This window comes from Schistosoma mansoni (assembly GCF_000237925.1).
Source record: "Schistosoma mansoni, WGS project CABG00000000 data, chromosome 1 unplaced supercontig 0010, strain Puerto Rico, whole genome shotgun sequence".
Lineage (NCBI taxonomy): Eukaryota > Metazoa > Platyhelminthes > Trematoda > Strigeidida > Schistosomatidae > Schistosoma > Schistosoma mansoni.
Window position 1 is genome coordinate 1,279,981 of NW_017385987.1, and position 20,538 is coordinate 1,300,518.

Below are 20,538 nucleotides of genomic sequence, written 5' to 3' on the forward strand. Positions count from 1 at the left end.
AAACAGCTTGTTAACCGAGGCAATCTCAATGGTCAATGCTGCGAAAAAGTATCTCGGCAAGCGCGTTTGGGACACGTCGGACAGAACTCGATCTGTCGACACTCAGATTGATGTGAGGCAAGCACAGGTGAGTCCGAAAAGTGCTGACTCACATCGTCCAAAGGAGGAAGGACAGCCTCCAAAGAGGTCCGGTCCAACCAAAAACTGAAGAAAAGAAGTTTCTTCTGTCTTCCGTTCTCAAAATAGTTTCCAGCAGGAAACTTCCAGAAGCCGCAATCACAAAGCTCGGTCGGTTCCCAACTCGAAACATGACCCGAACTCCCAAGTAGTCGACAACCCTCCGGAATCTCATAGTATGCCTGATGCGGCTGTGATCACTACTCCAACTAACGTCAACGATTGGGTACAAGTTGTAAGCAAAAAACGACATAACGACGTAAAAGGGGATCCTGCCCCCATCAATGTAGTCGAGAAATCGAAGACTGATCAAAGCGACAGATCAGTTATTTTTCATAGAATTAAAAAAGCGAAAGCTCGTTTTGAGCATGACATTGTGTTAATAAAACAGCTACTCAATCAAGTTATGCCTCACAATATATCCGGACTCAACTTCTTAAAGGTGTACAAACTAGGTAGCCTGGCGAATTTGAAACCTGATCAATCCAGTATGCTTGAAGTAGTATTCGAATCCCCAAATGAAAAAAATTTACAAAATGGACATAAATTAAAGGGTTCAGGAGTTTTTCTCTTTCAGGAATTACCGCTGGCGGACCGTGTAAAAAGACGGGAAGCCGAAAAAGAACCACAGCTTAGATTAGACGCTGGTGAAAAAGACCTAAAAGTTGTAAATTTTCGGTTTGTGAGGCTTCGACAGAGAACGATACCGAAGCCACTCTGACTGACGCATGAGGCCATCTAAATAGTCTTCGGATCTGCTACACCAATGCCCGAAGCTTGCTCAATAAGCGATTGGAACTAGGTGTACAGATTGACTTTATTAAGTCAGAAATAATCACAGTCACAGAAACTTGGCTGACTCAGTCTATAGATAGTAGGGAACTTGACCTCGAAGGTTTCACATTGGTAAGGGCAGACAAGATACAAAAGCGTAAAGTAGGGGGAGTAGCCCCATTCATTAGGAATGCTATCCCATTCACCTTTATCGACAGTGTATCCCATGAGGGTGGGACGTGTGAACTGATTAGTTGCCGCTTGAAATGCAAGGGACAAGAGCTGCTGATTGGTTTGGTCCATTGCAATCCAAGCTGTGAGGCAAATGAGGTCCTGCCAAGCAGTCTCAATACTTGGTCACAAAGTGGTCGATGTCTAGTCCTAGGGGACTTTAATGCACCCATGGTAGACTGGGGAAATCTGCGAACTGAATCATCAGATAATTCCTTCGAGCAGGAACTAGTTGATGCAGTCATCACATGTGTCCTAGTGCAACATGTAAAAGAAGCGACTAGGTACGACCCGAGCTCTGAATCATCCTTACCAGATCTTATATTGACTCACTATGATAATAATAATAATATACTTCTGCAATAGCAGGTACACGCCATTTTTACAGGCGTGATCTACAATTTACAACATATACTGGTCCACAGTATGCATCCCAAGCAAGGTTATTTAGTAATTATAATCTACAAAAGTTGATAGCAGTTCATATGTTCAGATATAATGTGTTTTCATAAGAATAGTTTCCAAAGGGGCATGGCGTCCACGCTACATACCAGATCCAATCTCGACAAAAAGTGTATTAGGGTTTCGGTCGTGCTAAGTATTTATGTAATGCAGCTTTTTAAGTTTATAGTTGTTATAAAGTAGGCTTGTGGAGCGCCTGGTTCGAACTATGACCTTGGGGAAGCGCGTTCGTCGAGCTTGTTCCAGATGTCAGAAGTTACATAGCTTCACCCTGAGAGCAAGATTCTGAAGAGAAAAAAAGAAACCGAGGAGCAGCAAGGCATCTGGATATGAACGATAACCAATGCTTAACATTTGTTAGTGGAACAGATGGAGGTGGGATAAATTATTGGATTAAATTGATACTAGCTCATGTTGCAAAAGTGAACTGTGATTAGGGGCTCCAGAGGAGAGAATGCAGTAATAAAGAACAATGAGTTGTGATATTTATCAAGATGGAGTAGGTTCCAATGAAGGAGGGAAGTCAAGGTTGGAATGAGGAAGAACAGAGAGTGCATATAGAGAGTAGAGTGTTGAGTAAAATAGCAATCATATCTTTTACAGTCTGTTTTTTTCATCATCCGATGCCTGCCACACATTTTTCATGTAAAAGTCCGAGCTAGCATGTTAAAGGTTGTCTTAGTAGAATAGTTAATCCAGCACAAAAATTAGAAACATGAGTCTGAATGGTGAGTGTAGGAGAACAATCCCAATATCACAGATTGATTGACTTGTTCTCATCCATAAAGAGCCTGATACAAACAAAATGTTCTGCCCCACAAACACGGGTGGATTGAAATCATCGCCCTCACCATCAGTGCTTGCTGGTCAGTAACTCCACTCTCCCTCCTTTTGTGATGTTAGGCTCATTTACGCTTATTTTTTGGATACATATCATACCTCACACAATGCTCTGTGTTTCACATCCTGTTGGAAAACATTTCTATAGGTACCATGTTACAAGCTTATCAGACAGTTACAAATTATGGACTGTGGGTAAGGCTTCGATTCAATGTTTTTATTGACTATATAGTAAAGTGTAGGTTACGAATCAGAGTATAGGTATTAGGAAGGGTATAGTGTAGGATATTTGTTTACCATTGTAGGCGGAAAAGTGGAGATTTATATTAGTTACAAATAAGGTAAGATAACGAGTGGTGAAATAATATTAATGGCAAGGCAACATAGTGTACAGATGAGTAAAAAGCTGATAAATAGACAAGAAGTAACTCACACTAAATTCGCGCTGAGGTTTTTTTGTTCTATGCTAACCGGTTGATGGGTGACAGGTTCTGTGGTTGTACGACCACTGGCAGTAGGCAGTCGATTGTGCGTTTCTTCTAACGTTTTAGGGTATTTATAAGCGTCGTTTAGCGACCGAGTATTGATAGATCCAGTGAGTTGCCTGTCTACTTCAATTGAAAAGAATTAGTGAGGGAAAAGTATCTAATACAACTACAAGGTAGGGAAATAAGGCGATTCAGTCTATATATGTAGAGAGCCTATGATGTCTGTGTGGGACGTGGATGTGTTCGTTTGCACCAGATCTATGCAGGTGAGGGCTTGATCAATGAGTCTTGTAAACGTATGTAATTTGTCTGCCATGTGTACTTCAGAAGGCAGACTGTTCCATATCAATGCGTACTTGATAAGGAAGAAGTTTTCACGTGTTTTTGATCTGTTTTTCAATTTTGACTGTGGATACTTTGTCTCGAAGGTTGTATCCATGTGCGTCTTGGTAGAGAGCTATATTACATGTGGAATAAGTAATATTTTTAGGGAGTTTGAAATAAAGAATTAAGTTAGACCTAAGCCTTCTTTTCCAGAGGGGTTCTAGTCCTAAGATATGGCATCTGGATTTGTAGTCAGTGAGTTGGTCGTTCTTAAGTATTTTGCGAATGAAGTCTAGCTGTATTCCTTCCACCTTAAGTATATCAGATAGGCGTAGGTTGGAAAATAAGAACGAGCAGTATTCGACGATGGGTCTTACTCAGGCTTTATACAGGATGATTTTAGTTTCGTTTTGAAAGAAATTACGAAGGATGAAGCCAAGCAATCTCCGCATTTGAGATGCTTTAGTTGAGATATGTTCAGAGAAGTTAAGACTGTCAGAGTAATGTACCCCAAGGTCAGTTACTGATGTCAGTCTGAGCAGTGGGTTTTTGTTAAGTGCTAGTTTTAGTTTAAGTGACGTGTTTCCAATACATAGCCAACCGTATTTCTCTGTGTTGAGCTCTAGCCCCCAGCGTTTGCACCAGTCGTCTACTTTGTTGAGTTCATGTTGGATCGTTTGCATAGTACTACGTACATCACCAATGTCAGTTTTATAGATGACTTTTAAGTCACCAACGTAGAGGTAGGTCTTACCTGTGGTAAAGCACTTGCATATATTGTTGATATAAATTATAAAGAGCAATGGACCCAAGACACTACCCTGCACAACACCACTGGTTATTGGTCGAGGTGTAGATGTTGTAGAGTTAATCTTGGTTATTTAGTATCTGTTTGTGAGGAAAGACTTATCCATTGCAATAGGGGGTTTATAATTCCAACTGACTGGAGTCTGTTGATTAGAAGATTATGGGGTACCTTATCAAAGGCTTTCTTTATATCGAAATAAAGTATAATCACTAGCTTTTTCTGGTCACGTATGCGAGTAACCTCGTTAAAGAAGTCTATCAGACACGTACTACATGATCTTGTTCTAATGAAATCATGTTGTGATGGGTCTATTAGTTCTTCCTTAAGTAGGTGATCTGATAGTTGACTTTGTATCATTTTTTCCATTATGCGCGAAATAACTGGGGTGATATTTATAGGTCTGTAGTTTCCGACCAGGTTTCTCGGTCGTTGCGAACCTGGATTACGGGCCACCCCTGGGTAAAAGTGACCATGCAGTTTTAACCGTTGACTTCCATGTATCTGTCAATTAGGAGCACGCGTCAGCTCAATCTAGATTTACCGTCTAGAAAGCAAACATACAAGACATCATGCACTCATCATCGTCAGAAGACTGGATAATAGATCCAGAGTCCTCAATCGAAACGGCTTGGGACTATTTCGAAATGTATACTTAAAAGTTACCAACCCCCACATCCCTTGGACTACACCTAGGGGGCCGAGAAATTCCCCGCCATGGTTCAGTATGGAAGTTCGCATCCCTTTCTGTAAAAGAAGGAAAAGGTGGGATAGATTTAGGTTACTGAGGTCTAATGAGGCAAAATATCATTATCAAAAAGCCCGTAATATCTATGCCTCGATCCTCGGCAAGTCTAGAAAGCTGTACGAAGAGAAAATTGTTGAGGAATCCATAGAATGCCCTAAACGCATGTATTCCTCTATAAACCAAAGGATAGAAAGAAATGTTCCTTCACTATGGAGAGACAGTACAGCCTCATCATTAGTGGAGGACGACTTTGGCAATGCTCAAGTATTCTCAAAATACTTTAGCAATGTATATACCATAGAAACACTCTTCCCACCAGTCCATGAAAATCCCCCCACACAAACATTGGACAGCGTGACCTTTAAAGAACCTGATGTCTTTGGTCTGCTAATTAAGCTTGACGTAGGCAAGTCCACTGGACCCGATGAACTGCACCCTGGGTTACTAAAGGAATTAGCCAACTTTTTTTGAACCCTTTAAGTATATGTTTTAATCTATCCGTAACCCAGGGTCGTTTACCGAAAGACTGGAAGAACGCCATAGTAGGTCCTGTCTTAAAAAAAGGTACAAAACATAAGCCTGAGAATTACCGACCCATTAGCCTAACTAGTGTGGTTGTTAAAATCTTAGAAAAGATTATTCGGAAGGAGCTGTTTAGGTACTACGATGAAAACCGGATCCTTTAGGAGAAGCAGCATGGTTTTAGAACAGGTTATTCTTGCCTCACTAACTTATTAGTCGCTTGTGAAAGCTGGTGCGCTCTTAAGGACCAAAAGTTACCTGTAGACGTAGCCTATATCGACTTCAGAAAAGCTTTCAACAACGTTCCGCACAACTGGCTTTTATATAAAGTAAGAAATGTCGGGATTGAAGGCAATGTATTGATGTGGATAAAAGACTTCCTATTCGGGCGTCAACAAAGAGTACGGGTGAACTCCACGTTGTTCAGCCGGGAAATTGTGCTTAGTGGAGTCCCCCAGGGTACAGTTTTGGGGCCAGTGTTATTCCGCTTGTACGTAAATGACCTCCCTCGTCTACCATCGTCACCAGTCTTGCTCTATGCTGATGATGTCAAGATATGGAGAGAGGTAGAGAGTAAGGGTGATAGCTTAGAACCCCAAAATGACCTGGAGAAATTATCTGAATGGTCCCAAACCTGGCAATTGCCGATAAACACCTCCAAATGTATTGTGATGCATATTGGCCATCAGGGTACAGATACATACACGATGAGTAACACCGAGCTACCTATTGTCCAGACACACAATGACTTAGGAGTCATCGTTAGTCAAGACTTAAAGACTACTGCACACTGCCGTGTAATAGCCGCTAAAGGTTTTAGAACTTTATGGTCCATACGTAGGGCTTTTAGTCATATCGATGCTAAAAAGTTTTTCTCTTTGTATACAGTATTTGTGCGCCCTAAACTTGAGTACTGCATACAAGCGGCTAGCCCCTGCTTAAAAAAGACAGTAAAGATTCAGAGAACAGCAACTAGGCTGATTCCCGGAATAGCGAAGCTCCCGTATGATACTAGATTAACCAAGCTAAACCTTTTCCCGCTGTCATATCGAAGAATCAGAGGCGACTTGATTACAGTTTTCAAATTGCTTAGTGATAAATTTGCACCTGATATGCCGTCATTTTTCTTGTCTTCCAAAATTACGGAAGCCCAGAACGAATTACTTGTCAGCTGACTATCGACTTTCCTATCGAATCATCAACGAGTGAAATTCATTACCTCAGCAAGTGGTTGAGGCTCCATCCGTCGACTCTTTCAAAAGAAAGTTGGATCAACTCGGAGAACATCATTGCCAGGACCAACACAGGCCATCAGGCCTCCTGTCCTTTCCAAACTGAAATTGAAACAAATAAGTAAGTGGTTGTGGATGGAATGGAAGAAACCAAGGGTATCATGGATATTCATTGCTTGGTAACGTTGTTGTCTGCAAAACCTTTATGATTAGGGATCCCATACTCAGTAAAAATGTCAGGGGGGAAGGATTTTGGAGATGTATTAGGAAAAAGACTGGTGTATCGGGAATTATATGATCTAAGCTAACTAGTTGCTTGGAGGACTGCGTAGCTCCGCCTACCTAATGGTTGATGATGCCACAGGTATTTGGAGTTTGACAACGCTCTACCCAGCAACACCTCCTACTATGAATCTTGTCTACCCAGTGAAATCAAAAGTTAGAAGCGAGGAGGTTCGAAGATATATTTGATAGATTATCAACATATCGAGGAGTGACTGATCTAGACTGAGATGTTGAGCATGGCGTTTCCACTCGTGGTGTAGTGCGGATGCATGACAGAGCGCCTTCAGCCAGGTGAGTCCATTAAAACTAATATGGCCAGCATCCAATGTCGAATACTTACAGAGCTATTTACTTTGGGGATTTACTTACTACAATAAGAAAAATGTATACAATCGAATATTCATTTGAAATAATGTGGATATTGTGGAAGCATGTTTTTAATGAGAATGGGGACGGGTTAACGAAAAAATCACTTTCAAAAGTTACGCAGTTGTAAATGAGAAGACAGAAGACAAGTGAGGAGAAAGTCTGTTCCAAACAGTTTCAAATATGGAACAAAACTCCGAGGTAATTATAGTTTTTGGTAAAAGCGAAATCGCCATTACAGTCATCTAATCCGCTTACAGTGGATTTTAGCATCTGTCAAATAGGGAAGCTACACATCGATATTCTGGAATGTTTTTCCAAAAGGTGATTGGATGAGATTTCTTTGGCCCTTTCTGAGCTTCTTAGAGCTTCCTCAAGTTCACCCGCGGGCCGTCATCTCAGCTTTCCACTATGATCTCTGAATAGAACAATGAGCGATCAAATACTTACTGAAGCCTGCTCAATATGTATTTTGGTTACAGTATTCGTGTTCTCGAAATAATAATAATAATTTATTCTCAAATAACAGATTGTTACATGAGGTATGCCGGTTTACAGGCAAGATCAAATTGTTAAAGAAGTTACAATTTTCACTGTTGAAAATTACTCAGCTGGGTTGATATTTTATAAGTTATGAATGTAAATGGATTTCGTAAGAAACATGTCAATATCACACTTGACGCACTTTATGAGGGTAACGTTGCAACATACAGCTGATGGTCGAGAATAGATACATGCGAAGTTGGGGGCTTTTAGAAGCTTCGAACTTATATCCCTCTGGAATATGAGGCTTTAATAACGGTGTAGGACGAAGTCGCCCGTGCCATATATGTTTTCAGTGGGGTATCTCCAGGGGGCTGAAAAAGGTGTAAAAAAAGGAAGGACGAAAAGCAGACCACACAATATTCATATAGGAATAGTTAAGGTATAACCATTTAGTCTATTTGTCTGTTAATGAAGTACTTATTAGGCAAGAGAATACTAATGTGTCAAAGAAAAATATGTGTGGGCAAGGTATGAGTGGATAATGTACTATATAAATGAAGGTAGTTCAGAAAGAAGTATGGAATTATGTGCAATTATAAAATAGAGTGGTGAAAACAGTTTTTCGATACAAATGGATGTCTCCCTTTTTCGAAGCTATTTGAACTCTTTTTTTGTTTTTAGATTTTATAGGATATGGAGTAGGCTTCGTTTTTAGCCAGTTGTCTAGCCTGCTTGTAATAGGATTACTCGGTAGGAAGTGGAACCAATTTCAGCGTTCTAAACACGACGTATAGAGGTATTATGCATAGATAAGTTCGCACCAATACCGTTATTTCGTGACATTCCACTTGACATAAGGAGCCGTAATTTAACATGTTCTGCCTTACAGACACGGGTGGATTGAAGTTATCTCCCCACAATCATGTTTGCTGGTCAGTAACGCCACCCTCCCTCCTTAATACATAATACAATGAAGTGTTTACTTATGTTAGTCTACGAATGCAATCGCAGTCTAATGCGTGGCAGACTGGTACAAATAGGCACATCCTAGTAACGCTAATTATGACACGGAAAGAATAATTAATCTCAGTATTTACTTTTTTAATACAGACACTTAAAATTGAAATAATTGTATACTCGTTTTGGAATAAGACATCTGATTTAGCACGTGACTCGAATGCATTGATTCGGCTCTTCTGAATAACTTGTGCTCAGTTGTGCGACTAATTCGAATGCGTTTTACGTAAATCCTTCGAATGTTACTGTTTGGTCAACCACATATCTATCAATGTCTTAATCATATCCTACTATTATAGTAATGTATAGATACTAAAAATACGCTGACTACTTGACACTCTGGACAGTTTGACTTCATTCCAATACCTGCCCTTGCAGAAATATATTATATTATTTATTAAACCAGTCTTATACAATCCTAGATCCATTTTACTATGGTACAATTGTTGGAAATTCTATTGTCAGTGTCAATATAAATCAACTCCGATTACAGAAAGGTCTGATTCTGATGTTATCCTAATACTATTATCACTTAGGTCTACGTGTGCCTGCTCAGTCCCATTATATTGAATATGCTAGTTAATTCAACTACTTGAGTATGTATATTCAGGAACATTTGTATTATAGTTCTTACTTGGCATATTTGTCCTTAAACATCGAGTATAAAAATAATGTATATGCCAGGAATCGATGACAGAAGTCCAGTATTTGGTTTCATGAACGTCTGCTACCCTCATATTATGCTAGGTTCTCCTGCTTACCTAGGTGCTGCAGTCTAACCTAATTGACACGTGGTATACATAGTTGACAAAAACATTTTCACCAAAAATCACTGGGGAATTCTATATATAATTGAACGTAATACAAACTGACCTAGCAGTGTAACATCGTATGATCAACTCAAAAAGTTAGACAAACAACGTGCTGTCCTTGTACGACAGGTAATATTGGCATCAGCTGAGAATATTACTTGACGCCAGTAATGAACAGTGAAGTTCCATCTCGTGGAACGTCAATATCCAAGATAATACTGTGGTCTTTTAATGAACCAATGATTCTTTTGTATTGATGAAAGCTTGATTTTGAATTCCAAATACAATACATTAGTTTGTGCTCATCTAATACTTCTTGATTAAATTGCGTTATTGCTGGAATTACTAGTTCATACTATAATGCAAATGCTCTCAAACATAACATTAGCGTCGCAATGGAGCCTGTGATGGAACGGTTGGACATACGTTCAAATTCTGATGCTTTTGGGGATTACATGGAAAGGTTTGAAGTCTGGGCTATGACCAAGAAAGACGTTAAGGATGTTACTCTTGTGACCCATTTCCTTACACTAATCGGAAAAGAAGCATACAGCCTTGTAAAGACTTTAGCATTTCCAGACAAACTGATTTAACTCTGTTATGCAACACTCAATCAACTGCTAGACCATGTAAAGTATACAAATTTTGAATGCGCTAAGACGAAAAATTTGATGAAATGAAGTGCCAGGATATCAGGAATTCCACTGCTTTACTACGTCGTCGCAGTCCAATATGCAATCAAGGTTTATCAAATAACAATTCAGTGATGAGTTGTGAAACAGTTCAAGAAGATGAGCGCAAGTTTGGTGCATGCTTATTCTGTGGCAAGTTTCACCCATGAAATTCCCTTGCATTTCGTAATTCTAAATGCTTTAAATGTGGTAAAACTGGACACACTAAGTCAGCTTGTAATACTATGATTCATTTAGCCGAAAGTAATACTATAATTTATGATTTTACTAAGTTGGATGTTTCTAATGATCATTTATCTTTATCCAAGACTTCTAGAAGCGGTATAACGTCAGATAGCATTCCAGAGCTGAACTAAACCCAGAATCGCAGTCAGACAAATATTTCTAATCAACCAACTTCTCATCAGATTTCTCGTGTTACTGTACCAGATGTGGTTTGTCATGATGATTCACATATTTCTGAGGAAATTTCTTACAACTCTGAGAATAACATGTTAAATAAGTCAACTCATGATCAAAAACCGGATTCAGTTTTGGTAGATGCTGATTTTTCTAATGACCTACTATTCTCTAGTAAAGTTCGTATGAAATTTGGGGAAAATATTTCAGAAAAAAACTCCTGATGTCATATCGAATATTATTCGTCGTCACAATGAATTTATCTCTAGATATATCATTAATGAATGTGACAAAATACATTCCTGATAAAATCGAACTCTAGTCATATTTGTGATCTTATTGTATCAGATATTGGATATTCTTCAAACCAATATGAGTCGGGTAGAATCCCTAGTCAGTGGTATGATTAGTCAGTATGATGTTTAAGAGTATTTGAATTATAGTATGAACTAATAATCCTAGCAATAACCCAATTTAATCAAGAGGTATTAGAGGAGCATGAACGATTGTACTGTATTTGGAATTCAAAATCAAAACAGTCACCAATACCACGAAATCATTAGTTCATATAAACACCATAGTCAGATGGGATAACAAGTTTTCTCGAAGCAGTCGGAGAACCAGTTTGCATAGATATGAAGTTTGTACGGACAGAAAGTCCAAATCAATTTCAAGGTTATCCTAATCAGTATGAGGCAGATGCATGTTTTCCATTTGATTGCTTCGCACGTAAATCAAGTCCAGATGAATCATATGTGCTAACTACACATATTATTGCATATTTATCTGTGTATTTTAATACGAATAACAAAAAGAATATGAATCATAATTTTCATGCTAGTCAAGTTCACATGATAGGATACCTCAAATTACGTGTCTGCGTGTATCCCCAAATACTCATATATAATACTCGAAGCGTGAGGTATGAGAAGATAATGCATTATTTCGTGGGGGAGGATAGTGTTGGAAAGTTTATGATGCAAATTCTAGATATCAGTGGTTTCACTACACAACTGACACGATGATTGTATGCGATTCCAGGAATCAGATTGTACAGTCTACATCTATTACACAATCGGGCAGACACGCGATGAACCTAAAGAGCTCACTCATCGTGGGAATCAGGAAAAAAAGGATTCCCCCAAGGCACAATCCTCGGTCATCTCTTTTTACTTTATCTAAATGAATTACCAACTGTAGCTAAGTCATCCGTCCTACTCTTCGCCGATGACATAAAGATTTGGAGACCCACATATAGCATGTCAGACAGAATAGTGTTACAGGAAGATCTCAACTCATTAGTGACATGGATGAACGGGTGGTCACTAAAAGTTAATCCTAACAAAAGTGTAGTGATGCAAATAAATAACTACGATGATTCGTATTACTACACAATATGTGGATTTGTGTTACCCAAAGTAGGAAACTATGAAGATTTAGAAGTCATACTAAGCAATGATCTCAAAACAACCAGCCACTGTAAGGCTGCTGCAAAGAAAGGCTAGAGGGTATTATGGTCTATTCGTAGATCTTTCCGGTATCTGGATGAGGAAATGTTTAGATTATTATAAGCAACATTCGTACGACCACATTTGGAATATGGGACTCAAGCAGCGAGCCCTTGTTTCAAATATGAGGTGGATATGTTGGAACAAGTCCAACGCCGCGGGACAAAAATGGTAAAAGGTCTATCCGGCCTATCTTATGAAGACAGACTGAGACACCTCAGCTTAATCCCGTTATCTTACCGGCGAATATGAGGTGATCTAATATTGGCATATCGTATTCTGAACGATGACCTTGGTACTAACATGTCCTACCTTTTCCTCCCATCTAGGGCTGATCATTTGAGAGGACATTCGAAGAAAGTCCAAACGCCGAGATCAAATCGTCTACGTCTGGAGTTTCGATTCTCGCAGCGAGTAGTGAATTACTGGAATTCTTTACCAGAACACGTTATATCAGCACTTTCTGTTGATATATTCAAGACGAGATTGGACCTCCACGGTATAACAAACTGCAAGGAATAAAATAGGCCAATAGATCTCCTATCCTTATTACTGAATATCCTGAAAAGCCTATCTTACTCCCTTGTACAACTCTTAAGGAACTACTATTAAATCATGTAAAGTGCACCAGTTTTGAATATCATGAGAGAGTAAAATTTCATAAGATGATTTGTCAAAATAACCAAAAGGTTAGGAAATTCATCCTTGAATTGAAAAGACAAGCTGCCAAATGCAATTTTAGTGGTCAACTTCACGTATAGATGAGATCGATTAATTGCAGGATTTAGCATACCAAGTCTGGAAAAAGAGCTGTTAAGAATGCCGAACTGTTCCTTTCAAGATACTAGAACTGTATGTATTAACTACGAAGCAGTGAATGAACTAGATATTCAATTGATGAAAATTTGTATTACTTTGCTCAGTCGTCCTGATGAAATACAATCTCAGGGTCGATCGAATTTGCGTTTGTTTAATCATGATTTCTATTCTCGTGGGAATATGAAAGGTGATTCGGTAGGACTAAACCATACTGCCGAACCAATCAGAAGCTTTCGTGGGTTTTCAAGGTCACGGCGCTAAGTTCGGAGCCATATGGATGTGTTCATGTACCGTATGTACTATGATTTTAGAACTTCTTAACCTATATCTGACTTTGAGAAGTTTTTGACTCATGTAAAAGAAGAGGTTCCACTTTAATTCTTTGGTTTTGTATAATAAATTTTTACTGTACACTAACTGTCTTCTGATTGGCTAATATTTCTCAAGGTCGTTTAAGATTCGTTCAAAGGTCGGCAGTATAGTTTAGTCCTACCCAAAACTGCTGTTCACTTTACTTCAAGTATTACTAAGTCTTGTAACCTAAATCCAAATAATTCGGCTGTTCCTAATGATCATTTATCTTAATCCAGCACTTCGAAAGGGAATGTTCATATTCAAAAGCGATTATATACATCCCTTGGTTCATTTCACGACTTCATTATGGACACAGGTAGTATAGAGTCCATTATTTCATTCAAGAACTTGAATCTTTAGATCCTAATGTTATGGTAAGATCTACTGAGGTCTCAGTACTGGGGATTACTTGATACAGACTGCCCATACGAGGATGTTGTGAATTGCTAATAAGAGATGATAATTCTTCATATATACCTTGTGAATTTTTAGTTAGTGAAACAGGAATGTCAATACTGGGTTTAAAAAATTCTGAAAAGGCTGAAGGTGGAATTTTCTTCACTGATTTCTACAGAGAATTCTGATGATTTACTTAAAGATTTGATAGCTGTGTGTGCCAAGTGTAGTGGAGGTATGAAAATTCAGCCAATAAAACTTTAAGTACAGGGTGATCCGGTCTTTCTTAAAAGACGAATAATTCTTTATGGTCTTCGAGAAGCAGTACATAAGTCACTGAACAATTTGTGTGCGAAAGGTATAATTAAACCGATTCAGTCCTCAGCATGTGTTACTCATATTGTTACGCCATTGAAGTCGGATGGCAAGACCCCTAGAATATGTGGTGATTATAGATTAACACTGAACTCCCGTTTGTTGAGGCAAATATGCACGACGATGGAGGCTGTAGATATTCTAAATCTTCAAATTCCTTTAGATCAATCTTCATCTATTTTCACAACAATTAACATTTCTTTTGGTTTGTTTAGATACAACTTCATTCCATTTGGTCTTAGTTGTTCTCCAGCCATATTTCAGGAAGTTATGAATAAGGTAGTCAGTGATATTGAAGTTTACCAAGATGAGTTCATCGTTAATGGAGCTGATAAAGTAGTTCATGACCAGAGACTTATTGCTTTATTGCGTCGTTTAATTGAGAAAAATATTACAGTGAATCCAAATAAGTGTTCATTTTGTGTATCTAATTTGAATGCCTTGAATACATAGTTGATGGTAATGGTTTTAGACCAGATATGAAACGACTAGCTCCACTGACAAATACACCGACTCCCAAAAATCTCACCGAATTACGTTCACTAGTGGGTGCTCTTCAGTACTATCCTCGTCTTATTCCTAATTTTTCTTGTCGTGTCAACGGTTTATTTAATATTTTGACATCCGATTCGTTCAAATGGGGTGAGAAACAAGAGTCATGCTTACGAAGTCTGCTAAAGTTTCTTCAAAGTGATGCTATTCTTCGAACTTACTCACCCAGTGTACATTCTGTATCTATTACTGTGGGTATTGATGCAGTTTTGGCGCTAGTTATTTATGTTTTACACAAACTTACTGTTACTAAACAAGGTTATTCGCAAACTCAACGAGAACTAGCTGTATTTTGGGTTGTTAAAAGGCTTCATAAATATTTATTTGGAAAGGAGTTTACCATTGTTACTGATCATGAAGCTTTAAAGTTCATTTATCATCCTGAAAAATCCTTAGCACGTTCCTCAGCAGCTATGGTTCAACGATGGAGTATTGCTTAGAGTGCCTATGACTATACAGTTCAGCACAGGAGTGCTAAACAAACTCAACACGTTGACTACATTTCTCGACAATCATTACAAGATCGGTTTGTTGTTCCTCATTCATTATGCAAACCTGTCCTTGATCTTAATAGTGGATATCTAGGTGTTGGGAAAATGAAGTTCCCGGCAAGACTCACATATTGGTGAGTGGCCAGAGATAAATGCAGATATATGTCGTACAGCGAACGATTGTGAGAAATGTCATAAGCTAAAAAGTCAGCCTTCGAAGTGGACTCCATGGCCAATATCGTCTGAGGCCTGGCAGAAAATCCATGCAGACTATTGTGGTCCATTTCTTAGCAAATACTATGCACTTGTAGTTATTGATTCTTTTTCTAAGTGGCCTGAAGTTTTTTCCACAATCCAAGCATTGAGGAAGGTGTTAAGTCGAGAAGGGGTTCCCATGGTGTTAGTGACTGATAGTGGCTCTCATTTTGCTGCGGATTCAGTCACTAATTTGTCGAATAGTATAGGGTGCAGATATCTGTTTACTGCCCCCAGACACCCTTGTTCTAATGGTCAGGCAGAAAACTTTGTCAGGACATTGAAAATTGCTATTTATTCTATTGCTGCTTCAACATTTAGTGAACTGGAGAGGGGAGTAGATACATTTTTACTGAAATATAGAAATGCTAAACATTCTGTGACGAAAAAAAATTTATCAAAGCTATTAAAAGGAATTCTCCGTTCGAATATGAGGTGTTTGGAGTCTGCAGAAGTTACATAATATCGTGGGGATGATCTTCGACCAGCCACGGGGGTCGTGGTGAAGAATGCTGGAAAATCTATGGTGCGAATTCTAGATATCAATGACTTGAGTATACACAACCGACACGTTGATCAAATACAATCCCTGAACACAGGTGAGTCTGTTCCAATTTCGGCTATAATTCTAATACTAACGAGTGCATTCTAGCTAATACAGAGTCTATATTCAATACACTTCCGAAGGTGCATCTACTCCTTGTGTTCTACCAAATTCTAACCTTTTGAATTCTTCATGTCCCTATTCTTTTTCTCTTTCCAAATTTATTTCACTGGATTATACTCCTTCAATAACATCTTCAAACCCTAAGCTTTCACATAATGTTTATACTCTTACTACTTCTACCAATATAGGATTTGAATCGACAACTTCATCTCTGTGCTAATTTGGTATGGCAACTGGAACTGATGTACGTACGTACGAAGTTCTACGTTGTGACTGACTTCCGAAAAAATGTAGGATGAACTTAAGAAGACGTACAATCGATTACAGACACACCATTTTGAGCTGTGGTGTTTGAGTGAACCAACGATTCCCTTGTATTGATGACTGTTTTGATTTTGAGTTCCAAATACAGTACAATCGTTCGTGCTTATCTAATACTTCTTGATTAAATTGCGTTATTGCTGGGATTACTAGTTTATACTATAATTCAAATACTTCTGATTATTACAGTCTTCCAAAACAGTGACTCACCCTTCTCACTTGCAATTGACATATCCCTCCATGAGTCATTAACTTTATTATGAATGTTTGCTTCTTACTGTCTTGACTGGTTAGTTTTTCTACGAATGACTTCCACAATCATGAAACTTAATCATAGTCACTTAGCCCTGTCTTCCGACCATAAGGAACACTCACCCAAGTTGTCTTTGTGGTAAACGATCAATACATTAACTTTATAGTTAAATATTTTATGTCGTGTTTTAAACCTATAATAATAATACACCATACTTGTTGGTAGAACATGCATGTTCTACCAACAAGTGTAAGATACAGACCTCCAATCAACTGCCCATTAGGATGGAAAATAGCTGAGCAAAGTGGAAGAAAAATGGTTCATCTAATGATAACGGACGCACATTACAAGATCCGCAAATACCAACATGTCATAGAAGACCAAAAGAGGAAGCTACAACAGACACATCATACTACGTACTTCAAATTAGAGTTCTTGATTGTGTCTTGTCGAAGTTCTAGACTCAACGGGATTAGTTTTATTTCTTTGTATTATCCAAAATTTAAAAAATTTGTTCAATTTCCCTTGGCCGTTATTCCGCTTTTGTTGTAATTGAGGGTCATTGAACCATTATTATTAGTGTATTTGTATTAATTGTATCATATTTATGATAGTTGAGACGCGTTCATACCATTTGGAACATTCCTAATTTGGATAAATAGCAGTTCGCGATATATCTGCGTTTCACATATCAGCGCGTCATTTGTATTGGTCTGTATATCTGTACTAGAAGTCTCACTAGCCCTGATCGGTCTGTGACTGATAAAACTTTGGCACAGATACAGCCCACCCACTTGGTTCCCACTAAATCGCACCATCTACACCGACGTAGTGTCCATCGGCTAATCAAGGAGCAAAAATGCCAAGCAACACCGCCGTATTGCTTTACGATGACAAAATATGACGTGCGAGAGTACAATACATGAGTAGGCTGTAAGTATTTAGCTATGTCTTTACAGCACCGTTCGCTTATGGTGGAAGTACTGAGGAAATAAAGTTGAAGTCCCGTGTAGGGTACCAGGCAAAGATAGCAAATCTATTAATAAGGTTGTGATTCTCAACATAATACGCCAATCTGAGAATATACTATGCATGACCATCTATTGCTTATTTCAATGTTCAATACTGTCCGATAGCGAAACAGTTGGGAATAACTTAGGAACAGACTGTTCATGAGAGAGAGCTAAGTCATTAACTGTTGCTCTGTACAGCACCAGGAAATGAAAGATTTCTCGCTGGAGCTCGCTCAAATGGAACCGGCATACACTCATGTCAAGTCCTGTGGTGATCATGGTCGTCAACTGTTGTAACCCTTCTTCAGGTTCACAATGCGTTTTCCTACAATCTCAAAGTACCTAGTACCATGTCCTATTATATAGGTCTACGCTATAAAAATCCACATTGGGTAAATTGATGTTTAGTCACTGATTTATCATGTACTATATCGTATTAGTCTGATTAGCAAGTTCAAGATATTTCCTTGGTTTAATTTAGCGCAACAGATGGAGAAAAATGTTTCGATCGAAATCTTTAGTCTAGATACGTACTTTTACTCAACCAAACTTTATTTTCGACACAGAATTTTTTAGCAGGCAACTAGGCATTCAATTAGTCCTTTAATATACTCAATTATTCTGACTGTAATACAGGTCATGTAAGTTAGCGAAATCTTATCAAACCTGTCAAATTATTGAAATTCCCTTTCAAGCTAGTTAAAAAATAAAGCCACATGAAAACATTAATGTACTATGAAATGTGATTAACAGTACAATGGGGATCAATCAAACTAGTTATGCAAAATAAATACCATGAACAGAGATCCAGAGTGCAAATATTAATAATTCTTTTGTGACAACTCCACAAACTGCCTGACCTTGAGTAAGGATGACTAGATTCGTGATCACAAAATGTCATAGTTGCACAAGACTAAAGTGACTAATTATATTTTAATTTAATAAATTGGCATATTTTCTACTTATTACTAGGCTTCTGAGATAAAGTTCGTATGCAATCAACTTTTAACCATTTTATGATGTATTTTTAAATTGTTGGTATCCATTGACTCGGATACACCAATTTTCTCATTCCAAACGTTTTATAAAAATTTACACAAACATACCAAACAGTGTCTACTTATAGTGCATTAACATGTCCTAACTCCTTTTGAATTACGACTCTGAATACACAGACAATCTTCATCTATCACACTGAGTGTTTTAAAGTTCATGGAACTTTACTTTTAATTCCAATGTTTAAATACCATAGGATGAAGACGAGAAATAACCATTCTTATCCTTTGCATTTATAACCCCGTATACATATTATCATAGCATATGAAGGCGGTCCCGCCAAGCGAAGTTGAAATGCATTTAACTTATTCTGAGTTTCTAATTTACAGTTACAGAGAAAATCTGATCTCCAAGCACTTAAGGGTTTTCAAACTAAATATTTATATCGTTAACAACTGCCTAAAATGTAACTCATATATCAACAGGTAGTCTTTATCCCCAAACCATGTCTTCTCATTATCACTTCCACAAAAACGCCGTAGAGTCAACTGATCGCAAACAGAATACTTGAATCAAGAATACGGAAGGTAAAAATGGAAATAAATAATTAGTAGCAAGAAATTAATGTAGAATGCGATCAACTTAAATCTGAAATACATTAAGTACAAATAAAAATAATTTGTGTATTTGTTAGAAAAACAGTAGCTTCTAAAACTGGTAGAGAAAATATATTTCCTAGAAAGTAAGTAGTTGTCTCTTTATAAAAATTATGAATGAGATAAACGATTGTACTGAAATTGACACCAGTAAGAATAACCTACAGCAACTTTAGTCATTTGCGTTTTTTGTCTGAGAAGAAATAACATGTTGTAAAGACTGTGGAAGTATAGCGCGTAATTCTTCTTTACATACTGTTCTCGTCAATTCAAGTAGATCTTTCTCTTTTAAAGAATATTTTGACTGTGCATTGTTACAACTGCTTTCTACGTGTGCCGATGAATCCCCGTTTACACTCAATAAAAGTGATAGTATTTGCGTCAAACAGAGTCGACGCAGTAAATGTATAATATCGTTGCCATCATCAGTACGAAACTGAGGAACGACATTACTGGTATTTTTATCAGATGAGTGAGAATTGTCGGAACTCATAGATGATGACTGACCGTAATCTCCCACCAATCTTTCTAAAACTTCTTGATTACCTGTGGGCCCCTTTTCTAGAGTGACATGCGATTCCCTTTGTGTGTTTACGGAGCTCAACTGACGACCACACATCTTATTATGCTTCTTACCAGCAAGATGAGCCTCTTTGGCTTGAACAGACGACAAATTTATTTGGCAAATATCGCAAAACAAGCGTGACTGAATATTCTCGCTAACTGTACCGACATCGTCATTAGAAGGAACTTTGGCAGTTAATTTGGATTTCTGCTCATGTTCTACGGATGAAAAATGTTCGAGGAACTGTGGCTTTGATGCAAACCATTTGTCACACAGACCACAAAAACACAAATCATCTGTTGCCGTACTTTTTAACAGTCTATTATCATTTTGGCTTGAACAAGGTAAAGATACATCTTTACTCAAACTCGGTGAGCTTATCGAACTACTACAATCCACATTTAATATATGATGCCAAAATTCGTCATCTGTCTCGAATGTAACACGACACCCAAAACATCTTCGAGCTTCTACTACATCCGTCATTTCTACAGTACTAAAATCAATAGGAGTAAAATAGAATTACAACCCTTTACGCTTAGAACATAGTTTAAACATAAAATCTTAAAAACGCTTAACATAAGTGTTTAATTACAAACTTTCACCGGTGTAAATGGAATGTAACATATAGTTATTTTTATTTATCCATTTATGGTT

The 20,538-nt window shown here is 38.0% G+C and overlaps 1 protein-coding gene across 1 annotated transcript; it reads right to left on the reverse strand.

Moving 5' to 3' along the window:
* Window positions 1–19,243: 19,243 nt before the first annotated feature.
* Window positions 19,244–20,367, reverse strand: Smp_019430 (hypothetical protein; the record flags this gene model as incomplete). The annotated part of the gene is made up of 1 exon (XM_018791962.1): window positions 19,244–20,367. The coding sequence occupies one exon, from the start codon at window positions 20,365–20,367 to the stop codon at window positions 19,489–19,491; it is 879 nt and encodes a 292-aa protein (XP_018644870.1). The 3' UTR covers window positions 19,244–19,488.
* Window positions 20,368–20,538: the final 171 nt, after the last annotated feature.